The following is a 12,212-nucleotide window of genomic DNA, read 5'->3' on the forward strand; positions in this document are numbered from 1 at the left end:
CTGTCCAGCAATATGGGGAAACTCTCATTTCATTTGCATAGTCTTTACTTGTCACTTTCAATTTTTTGGGGGAAAGTATGTAGCATTCTCTTCTAATTGGAAATAGCATGGGGCTAAACCATACTAACATAGCAATTACAATACCATAGTATAAAAGATTCCTAGCAGTGTTATTAGATGTTCATAGAAGCAACTGACTGCTATAAGCAGATGCCATTGCTGAGGAACTGCACAGTGGAAGAAAATCTACCTCTGTTTTCCATTGTGCTTTGCCTTACCCTGTTTGATGATCTGAAGAGAGCTATTTCACACTTTAATGTAAATACCAAAGTGATAAAGAAGCTGGGTCATGGGGAGCTTCTCAACCAACACCCCCAAGTCCTTCTCCCCAGGGCTGCTCCATCCAGTGTTCCCCAGCCTGTGTTTGTGCTGGGGATTGCCCTGACTCAGGGGAGGAACTTGACCTTAGACAGTTCTTTACATCTCATTTAGCACTTATGCCCAAAAGCATGGCCCTAGAACCTAGAACCAAACAGAATACTTGAGTTAGAAATGGCTGAAGCAGCAAGCTGGGGCAGCAACTGTGCCACGACCTGGGATGGAGAGCATCTCAGTTGGTCTCATACTGTATTCCAGAGTCACATTGTTAAGACTACTTACAGTGTAACTCCTGCCATTGCCCTCGATGGAAACCAGCCCACAGTCACTGGGCATCCAAACACACCACCATGCTCAGTGCTGCCAGCAGCAGATAAGTTCCCTTCTGGTAGAAAATAGCTTCTTTAACAAGCTATTTGGCAGAATATCTCTGCAAGTAGTGCAGGCTAATCCACAAAATAAAAAGTTTAAAAATTAAACTAATCTTTTACAGTTGTACTTCCAACATTCATTCTGCTGTGGATTCAAAGGGATTTCTGCATTAATATTTTTCCATTAAACATAAATGTGTAGATCATACCCAGACACAGCAATTTGCCTATGATCAGCCAAGTGAACATCTGTATCACAGAGCTTGTTAGGTATATTTATTTTTAATAGGATTGAATTTAAACACCATTATCAGAAAATGGCAACATTGGAGTTTCACTCAAGTGCTTTTTATAAGTGTCAGGTGCAGAATAAGTATTTGATACTCATGATGCATTGACAAGCATTACATTTCCAGATTAGTCTGAATTAGGTACTCAACTCCTATTCCATCCATGGCAATAAAAATTAGCTGACTGTCCTTCAATTGTGCACAATTACCAGGATGATCTTCCATGTACCTGCAAGTAGGCATTCACCTCATTATTCACAGACTCCATTAAAGGAAAATCACTCAGAACAAATTCTTCAAACTGCATTAAAAGCAAAATAAGATATCAGACAGTACTGGAAAAGAAAAAAATACTTAAATACTCAAAGAACAGGATGGTGTTCACTGAAGTACAACTTCACTGCAAGTACTAGCCAGTATCAACAGCACAGTAAGCTGGTAGAAGCTTTGTGTAATTAGGTACGGAATAATATATGCATATAATACTATATGCATATAACATAACATGATATAATATGATATGATAATTATGTTATTATACAGAAATATGCTTCTTCCCATAAAGGATTAAGTCAGCCCTGAAGCTCACACACAGAGGTAAACACACACATATATAAATGTATCTTCTGTTTACATAAAAACACAGACATACAGAAGAGACTTGAAATCCTATTTTCTTTGGTGTTCTATGTACTTACATCCAATAAAACAATGTCAAATCTCGAATCAATCTACAAATATTTTGGTCCCAATGCTGTACTCTGATAAGAAGCTCCATGGCTTAATATAACACTATTTATAAGGGAAAAATAAATCATTTTATCAGCTTTAAATTTGCAGTAGTGTTGTTAACACTCGTGCCTACTCAAATATTTTGTCTGTCTGAAGGGCATTCAGTCATGACGCAAATTTCTTGGCTCATTGAAGGTGCTGGATAAGCCAGTCATTCTGCTTGGACTGCTTGGTCTGCTTGGTTGAACTGCTTCATGTAGTTTAAGATATATCAAAAAAAACCCACCAACAACAAAAAGCATCAGAATATCAAGCATGTTCACACGTAAAAGGAAAACTGCAAAAATTTCTGCAAAACTTTGCTGATTCCAATACTTGCACTGACTCAGCAGGACTGCAGATATGCCAGGCGTTTAGCCATGCATGTGCTATCTCGTTCCCTATCTCTATCCTATTAATACTCTTCACACGGCAGTATCAGCAAGGGCAGTCCCTTTCCCTCCTCCACAGAATCAGAGAGTGGTTTGGGTTGGAAAGGACCTTAAGATCATCTAGTTCCAACCCCCTGTCACATGTAGGGACACCTTCTGCAGGACCAGGTTGCTCAAGGCCCTGTTCAACAGACCATCTTTCAAAACTGTTGCTGTCCTTACGTTTGTTCTCTCTTTAACTGCACCCCTCCAGAAAGCAAAAAGCAAACCCTTGAAAGGCAGTAAGTAACCTTTTGAGATCAGTTAACAGGGCACCCCCATAACATTATTTTACTGTCACTATTTGTGTTTAGCACTGTGCAACCATAGCACCCGTTCTGTTAGGAGTGCAATGGTCAGTAACTGATTCAGAAAGGGAAATGTTTCAGCTTCAGTGGCATAAAATTCATTTGAAACACCCTCCAAAGGTATTTTTCCTGGATGGAAAATATACCTGGCTTCTGAGAAGCCATTGAACACTATCAATTAAGTAATATATTTCTAAAATTCTCTAAATAAAGGAGAGTGAAAACGAAAGACTTATTGATCAATTTTAGCACCTTTATCTTAGAAAGCCTGGTTCCATTGCAGCAGTATTTCCAACAGAGCTTGGGTTGCCTGTTCCACATCAATACCCTGAAAAAGTCGTCTCCTCCCAAAGGCTAAATTAAATACTTGACTTTCGTATTTTCAGGTGACAATACCATTAATTCTCTCTCATCTCAGTAAGAACTAGACCTCTGAGCTCCATCAACCTTCTGGAAAAGGGTAAAAGAATGTCACATTGGATGCTTCTGTCTGATTGACTTGACAGAGGAGCTGTAGGGATGGAAAACCTACGTTGCCATGTCACAAACTCAAAGCTATACTAGCAAGAAATATAGGGAATGGTATCAAAGTTTCTATTTCCCCAGAATTTTTCAGTATTTAAACTTATCAAGAAAATGAATGGGAGACAGGAGACAGGCAGTCTTTGCTTTGGGGAGAGATTGGGGTTTGTATTCCTTTGTCTCATTTTTGCCTAAAGTAAATCGTGAGATTGAGCATATATTACTGTGCTGCTTTATCCTGCCAGTTCACACGTACATATATCCCGTTCCATAAAGAATCATAGAATACCAGGTTGGAAAGGACCTCAAGGATCATCTATCCGACGCTTCTAAGCAAAGCACGACCGACTGTATGTCCCAGCATCCTGTCCAGCCAAACCCTAAGTGACCAGTGCCAGGAGTCCACCACTTTCATGAGGAGATTATTCCAATGGCTGGTTGTTTTCATTGCAAAAGATTTCCCCTTGTGTCCAGTCTTGAAAGTCAGAGCAGAGGACAATGAAATTGTCTATTTTGTGCTTGGTTTCTTCAACAAGATTGCAAGACATGAACAAAATTAACTCACTCCACAATGTGGGATTACACAGAAAGAAACCGATCCTCAGATTGCTTAAGTTTCCTTGGCTTCACCAACTGCTGCACCGTTCATCCACTGAAGATTTGCCTGCTCCTCTACATGTTTATAACAGTGGATAATCTTCAGTATTTTGGAAATTAGTTTTCCAAATATACCAATCAGGTTCATCATGGGGTTTAACATTAGCAATAGACTGTAACTGGTTTTGTAAATACTTCAGGACCAGCACCATTGTGAGACCAACTTAAGAAGCACTCATGAAGAAAATGTTAGCAGCCTTCGCATTTTTCATGCTTTCCTTGCTGTGTCAAACCATGTTATGCTGATGTGGGTTTCCTTCTTAATACTACTTTCTACCTAAGTGATTCACACACAACTACATGATCCATGCCTGCTTTATGCAGTACTTTCCATGACCTTGATCTCTGAATAACCATTTTGCTACAGGAATTTATGCAACAGAGCCAGAAGTAAAACTGATTTAACCAAGATGCACAGTGCTTACAATCATTCACCCTTGTCGAAAACCCAGGTGATTTCATAAGCCACTTGTCTCGTGTGGCCTTAACTTTGATGTAGCTTTTCTTCTGCAACAGCAAACAAAACCAGTGCTAAAACCACTTCATATTAAGAATTCCTTAGTAAAAGGCATGTGCATAGAAAAAATGCTTCTGGATTGCAGTCAAGTTGTTTGTAGCTTATACATATGGATGTTCAGAAAAAGCAGGTTTTGCTCAGCAAACACTGTCTTTCAAATCCAGGGTTTTTTTGCTTTTGCTGCTACTTTCTTTTACTCTAGGCAGTGGCTTAAGAGTATCTAAAACCAGCATTCCTGACCTCACACTACTAGAAAATTGTTACCTTCTCTATTTCTCCATAAGGGACACTTTAGGGAAATAAAATAAGAAATACATCACCTCAATCTTGATTAATTTAAAAATTGCTGCCTGGTTCAGAGACATTGATAGTGTTATTCTCAATATGCGCATTATTATGAAAAGACTAGTAGACATAACTTTCAGATGATGCAATGCTCTTCACCCCCTGTATCCACAGAATATCCTTGACACAATTAAGAGACAATCCAAATACTAAGCTGGAAGAGAAAGAAACGAGGTATGACAGCATATCAGCAAATCTATCAATTCAGTTATGACTACACACAGAAAACTGGGGGTTTATAGAATTAGATCTCTCCTAAACCTCTACCAGGACCTGAAATCCCAAGTTTTTTTCCCAACACCAAATGGGGCTGCAATCAGAGTGAGATTCTCCATGTAGGTACAGCATATTGAAATAATTTTATTCTGGATTATGTCACTTTCAGAACAATTAGGGAGTTGGGGCAGGGCTTAAAGAGATAAGCAGGCTTTCAGACTTGCTTAACAAAACATGAAACAGAAAAGCTATATAAAAAAAACCAACCAACCAACCAACCCTCAGAGGACAGTAGGAAACAATCCCAAAATACACTTCTGAAAGCTAGAAAATATTTAGATAATAACTGTAGTTGACACTGGTTAACACATTTAATCATCTTCAAACATTTATTTAAACACTAAGCTCTCTAAAGTTATCGAGCACGCAGATGATTTATATAGTAACTGGGTTATCTTCACTGGACCCTTTAATTTTCATTGCATAGAGAGGTGTGGCAAAACATTGCTTAAAGTCCATGGTACAAAATTGAAATTTAGCAAAATATATCATCTTTTCTTGCAAATTCATTCACCTCTTCTCATTTTAGACCTATGTCCAAAAAAGAGATTATTTTTAGCTCTTTAAATGTACTGACAGGAACTCCATTGTGAAACGCTGTCTGATTCCTGTAAATAGCCTCATTATTTAAAAGATCAAAAGTATCTTGCTACCATGTGATGCAACTAACTTTGATCTGATGTCGTCTATTCAGACTTCAGAGAAGATAATTATTGCACTGTTAATTTTTCTTGCACTCTGACTGCAAATGTCTCATTTATTCCACTTCACACTACAGATACCCTAAAAATTGAAAGACTACATCAATATTAAAAAATATGGGTCTTGCAACAAAATACTGATGGGCAATTTACAGTTTTTTAAATAAACAAGCATATTAACTCTAAGGAAACACAGAAATATTTGCATTTTTATCTAGCCAGGTAAGAAAAGAAAGCTATCAATGAATTATTCTGTTTATGAGATACAATGATTACATGAGAAACTTCAGTTCTTTTGAGAGTTTACTACTAATAAGGATGGATTCAGAAAATAAACAGATTCTGAACAAGTTCAGAGTTCTGGCACATACTCTGCAAAAAAAGTTATCAGGGGATCTCTGTCATCATCTCTCCAGTTTAGTCATGTAATTTCCTTCGAATTCTCTGAGCATTTTCTGTTACTAATATAAACATTCATGAACATGATGTTCATTTTTCAGTTAAGTCTGTCACAAATGAGTGATTTACTCATGAAAATAAGACATGTACATCAATATTGGGCCTAAGCTACAGCTCCTTTTTCTTTTTTTTTTTTTATTCTGTATTTGTGAATTCCCTGTGTGAACAGAAACTTTTCCAAATAAACCTTTGCTCTATCAACAGGGTAAATGCAGTTGTGTTGGGCCATGGCAATGCAGTTTTGGTTTTCCCTTGAGACTGCATAGAATCAGCAATTGTGAATTCTTTCATCTTTGTGTCAGTCTAGTTTCATTCTTAGCACTACCTTGGTATTCTGTCTTCTTCTGGAGATTTTCATCACCTTATACTCATCCTTACAGTTATGTCATTTTGCCATTGCATTCCTCTCAATGGGCATGAAAATTTATGTACCCTTAATTTCTACATGACACACTTACAACAGAAGGCATAATGAAGCAAAGTTAGATGCATTGCAGACTGACTGCAGACAGGAATAAATTTTTCAATAGGTACATAAAGGACTAAGATGCAAATCTATTAATTTTCACAGGAACTGCATGGTCAGACATGATCTATGTAATGATCCTCCAGCCACAGTTGTTCTCACCAGCAGACATTGAAATCTCTTGCTGGGGAAAAATATTGGTGTGATTTATTTCTACTTTTCAAGTAACAGTTAATCCCTGCTGCACACCAGATTGGAGTCAACACATTTCAGTAAGGCAAATAAAGTGTACTGCCCAGCAACTTACCTGCCTTTTCAATATTTGATTCCTTATAATGAAAACGATTCCACAATTAATAAGCTTCCACAATTATAAAGCCACATTTTTATTTTTATCCGGTAAAAGAATGTATCATATTAACGTACCTAAAGAAATAGAACTGAACCCTCCATCACCACTAATTATTATATTTTATTATGGCTTCATAGAAGGATATTGTTATACAAGCACTGAATATCCTATAATCCAAATTAAGGCTCTATTCGCTAATGAAAGTATTTTTCACGCATAAGCTTTAAAGCCAGAATGCAAAATGAACAGCACATTGAAACACGTTATTGTTTGACTAAGTACTAACTATGCCATTCTTTAGATCTTACTGAGTAACACTAATGTGCTCTGCTATTGTTCAGTGGTTTAAATAAAGCAAAAAGGAAAAAGGCAGCTATTAGATTTAAACAGATTTTGGATTTCATTAATATTTGCCATGAAGAAGGAGTGTGGAGGAAAGCAGGTTCTGTCAGAGGGCGCTTTCATAAGATTTAACAGTGGGAATCCTCAGAACATCACTGCAGAGTGAGGACTTCCATGCATTTATTTGAATTCTTGTAAATTTGAGGAGAAGACACTAAATACATTGTTTTTTCTTATCTTACCATGTTGGCTGTTCATGACAAATAAGTAAAAACCCAAAAAGCTTTAAACCTGATTTCCAACCCGCTGTGCTTGTACCAACAAGGTACAATTGTTGTACCAACAGGTACAATCATTTTAATGCCAAAAATGTGGCTTCAGGAGGGAGAAATAAAAGGAAAAGACCATGTGCGTTAGGCAGTAGCAATTAGCATTTGAAAATGTAAGATGTCAAGCAGCAGAAAGACTATTGGGCATGGTGGAAGTTATTCAGATTTACGGATGTTTTTCATAGGTGGGAAAACCTGAGCAGACCAGAGGAGGGACTTGTACAGTTTGCTGTTATTTGGAGTTCTGAAAATAAGTCATTCTGGAAAAGGGAATAATTAAAAGTGTTCCTGGAAAACCACAGTTCATGTACTCACCCATCACTGACAGCTCTGCAGAGCCGCTGCTGTTCTCATTTTTGTAGGTGACTACACATGTGTATGTTCCGGAGTCATCATCAGTTACATTTGATATGAGGAGGTTACTCCCAGCCAGCAAGGAATATTTTTTGGACCTGAAACATTGATAACATGTCCGCAGTGTGTTAAGGCGTTATCATAATGTAGAAAAATACACACAGTAAATTATACCCTAAGTAATTCTCAGCTACGATCTTTGCTGTTACTTGTGTGGCCCTTTCATTTTAACTGGCAGCCAGGTGACAATTATGACCAAATTCCACCCTTGGATTTGGTGCAGAGGTCATAGTATCAGCCATAATATTGTGCAGGGTCAGAACTGGCTCCCAAAGTTATCACAGAATCACAGAACAGTATAGGTTGGAAAGGGCCTTAAAGATTGTCCCCTGCCAAGGGCAGAGACACATTCCACTAGACCAGGTTGCTCCAAGCCCCATCCATCCTGGCCTTGAACACTGCCAGGGATGGGGCAGCCACAAGAGAAGGTATAGCAGCAGGTTAAGAGACACATCCAGTCTCATTATTATTTAGGAGGAAAAATCTCATGGCCTCTAAGTCCACCCTACTGAATATAAAACATCACTCAGTGGTTTGCCTTTAGTTTGTCCAAGGAACGTAGCATTAAGATATGTGATGCACGAAGGACTGAGCTACCTGATGGGGAGCACTTCATCTCCTCGCAGCCATGTAAAGGTGGGAGGCGGGTACCCAGAAACGCAGCACTCCAGAACAGCATCCTTCCCTTCCATGGCCACCACGTTAGACGGTCGCTGCAGGAAAAACTGCTGCCTGTGCAAACCTGGATCTACAAGAGGAAAGAGACTGTTGTCATCCACGTAAAAAACCACCCAAACCACCAAAAAAACCAAAATGAAACAATATTCTTTTTGTAGGGAATGGGGAATATAAAACATCTGATCAATAACGGGCCCGAGAGACCACAGTTTTCACCGATTCTTACTGATGGGAAAAATAGAAAATCACTGTACAAAAATATAAAAAGATTTGTATGAAATGGCAATCTTAGAGCTGCTTACAGGTTGAACCCAAGGGAGCAATTTGAAGGCAGACAAATACCAGCTTTCGGGAAAGTGAGAAAGGACTGTTTATTAAACAGTCAAAAGACTGGTATTAAAGTCAGGTCTTGGAAAGCCACAGGAAAAGGTACAGTCATGGCAGAAAAGACAGGGATATACATAAGGTTAAGAGTGATACTGGATTAACAGCACTGTTTTGGAGTTGCAAGAGGGAAGTTTGTAAGTAGGGCAGGTGAGAGGAGACAAGGAAAGCTTTAGGTTAGGAAAACACAAAAAATGAAGAATGAAATAACTTGAAAGGTCTGAATTGAAAAGGAATAAGTAGAAAGATCTGTGCCCCAAATTCTCTTTTGCCCTGCTTATAAGAGGCCGTCTCAGAAAACCCTGGACACACACAAGCTGAATCTCTGCCTCTACCTGCTATTGGTGGATCACCACTGAGCAGGGGACAACCTAGACCCAAATCCCACCCTTTATGTGTGGAATGCCAGCAAACAAAACCATACGCCAAGGAAACCAGTTGCTGTTTAATGAATCTGTTCCTTCTCTTGAAAATGACTTCATTTCTTACCACAGATGTTGAAAAATAGTGTTGGACCACAGCCATTAAATGTTATTCCTTGTTTCTTGACACAAACATAAAAATTACACAATATAAATGAATATTCCCACAAAATTAACAGCAGAAGATCTTCCAGGATCATCTCCAAGTAATTAACTGGTTCTTCCATACAAGTAGAAAGAAACTGTAACTAGCTGCATGTATTTGTTATAGATTTACAACAACAGCATATTTCAACATCTTACTGTAACCAGATGGACATGCAATTCCCAGACATCAGTAATTGCAACTGATGCAGAAGTTATCACACACAACTCAATAGCATCCATCTGTGAAGATGTCTTAGCTCATCACAGTGATGCCTTTGGCCTGTGAATCACATGGTATCTGTTGTAATAACCACAAATACACAAATTACATTAATGTATACAATTAAAACACATGGTAGCTAATTAGCAGAAAACCAAAGAGGTTTTGGTTGGTTTGTTCTCATTTTTTTTAAAAGTCGGGTGTGCAAATATGAAAATAGATGTGCAAAACCAGAAAGCAAATTTAAAATTGTAAATTGCATCCAGATCTTAATACAGAAGTGTCTCCTTCTCTTTAAAAGCACTCAGTTCAGAAAGCACAAAGGGGTCATCTGATTGTAATAATGATCCTAGTTAGGATGGAAGATGTAAGCAGCAGTAAGAAGCACAGCAATAAAAATATAGGGAAATTACACCAATGAAGATTACATTTTAAGTTATAAAAAGGAGATGATTAATAATTGAAACCAAGGCTTTAGCAGAATATATTTGGCTGAGAGTGTTCTTCAAATACATCTGGAATAAATGGAATTCCAGAGCTGGTATAGGCTGGGTATTAGACAAAGCTGCAAAATCCTAAGCCACACAAAAGTATTTCAACACATATTACGGTGCTGTACTTAAAAAAAAAAAAAGCAAAAAAAAGCAGGATAGTACGTTCAAAATTTTACAGGGATATATAATTAATTTGTGTTGCACTGGAGACTGAAAACAACATTAATGAGACATTACCACTGTCTTAACTCCTCCAATGAAAATAATGTTTTCATTATAACTCTGCCACCAGTCTGAAGATCAGTTAATAACTATCATTGATTAAAGAAACACCATACTTCAACCAAAATGAAACACCACAGTATTTTACTAGGAAGTTTTCCTCTCTCCTGTAATTTCTCTGCAATATTTTCAGTGCTACTGGGGGACATAATTGAATGAATATCCAAGTGAAAGAAAAGGAGTTAGCATTCAGGTACGCAGGCACACAGCTAGACCAAGTCCAAGGTTAAAGTAAGAGGGTGCCGACATGAGAAACTGCTGAACACTGAAAGGGCAAAGTCATATCCAACACTGAATGGGGATTCAAATTGTTAAACAACAATGGTAGATGACAGAAGAAGGACTCAAGGTAGGTAAGCATTTTTTATTATTATTTTGGGATCTTTTCATTAATTTAAAATTGTCAAAATACTTTATTCTAAAATGTATTCAGAATTAGTTTTGTATTTAATGGGTAGCTACATATAATTCCAGCATGAGATATTACCTACACATGCTACAGGGATGCTACACATCCCTGTAATATATCTCTGCTTTCATCTCCATTAAAGCTGAACATTTAATAATCATCTCCTCATCTGTTCCTGACCTCTTTTTTCCAACAGTTCTGATTTAGGATGGTTCCTTTTGCCTCCAGTAGCCAACTGTGCTTGTAATACGGCATTGCCTTGGGCTGGTTGCTGCTCATCTATGCTGCATTGCCTGGAGAAAGGAGACAGTCTTGTCTCCACCATAGCACTGCTGTTGCCTGCTCTTCATCATTCCCATCTCTGGCTCCATTCAAGCTTCATAAACAGAAGCCTAAGCTTACACTTGAGCTTTTCTGAACTCCCTAATGATACAGCTGCTAGCTGAAATGGCAGCATCTTCTCTACAGCCCTCTATCTCCTGGAAACACAGCTATAAAGTGGATGGAAACCAGACTTGTCAGTTGTGAAGCAACATTTTGCTGCTTGATCTCCACTTGACCAGAGAGTGCAGAGTACAGTCAAAGTTAGCAGGCTAAAGCCACACAGAATTAAAGAAAATATCAGTTACAGGAAGGAAAAAAAAGAAGAAAATACCTTATTATTTTCAGAAAATAAGAGAGGGTAGAGAGCTGGGATTTCAAACCCATGAAGATCAGAACTTGCATGTTATTCTGGTAAGCCTCCTTCAGGAGGTGGAAACTATGCAAACCAACTGTACCACAGCAGTCACAACTGCAGTCAGTCCTGGTGTCCATGCGGTAAAGAATCGGTTTTACTACTGGACAGGTCTGGATGGAATAACTAACACATTTTGTTTAAGCATCAAGAAGCAAACCCACAGCTTTTGTGACACACAACACTATTTAATGAGGAGGACTGACATGCTATCACAGACTATTCAAGTTGATATATCACAACCCTGGGCTTTGTGCCACCTTCCAAAAAACAGAGGTGGCCTAAACCAGAGCTTGCTAACTAGAACACAAAAGACGGAGTTATCAGGAGCTACAACTACTCAACCATAGCCCTACAAGGAACCAAGGAGTCTTGCAAAGCACCTTTTCCTCAGGAAGGGCATCCACAATTTCCTCTCAGAGCTGCGATCTGTCTTGAGCAACCACATGATGTTAGACTGACCAAAAAGCCTGTGGGACCCTGGAGTGCAAACCTCTGCAGAAGAGTGTTA

At 38.4% G+C, this 12,212-nt stretch overlaps 1 protein-coding gene across 1 annotated transcript in view; it reads right to left on the reverse strand.

Moving 5' to 3' along the window:
• Nucleotides 1–12,212, reverse strand: part of DCC (DCC netrin 1 receptor) — a gene marked incomplete at both ends in the record, with an annotated part of 627,385 nt that overhangs the window by 311,789 nt on the left and 303,384 nt on the right. The window contains 2 exons of the mRNA XM_080637247.1: nt 7,831–7,967; nt 8,527–8,677. Coding sequence (XP_080493373.1) covers nt 7,831–7,967; nt 8,527–8,677 — 288 coding nt within the window. The remainder of the gene's footprint in view (nt 1–7,830; nt 7,968–8,526; nt 8,678–12,212) is intronic.

Source organism: Psittacula echo (assembly GCF_963264785.1).
Source record: "Psittacula echo genome assembly, chromosome: Z".
Taxonomy (NCBI): Eukaryota; Metazoa; Chordata; class Aves; order Psittaciformes; family Psittacidae; genus Psittacula; species Psittacula echo.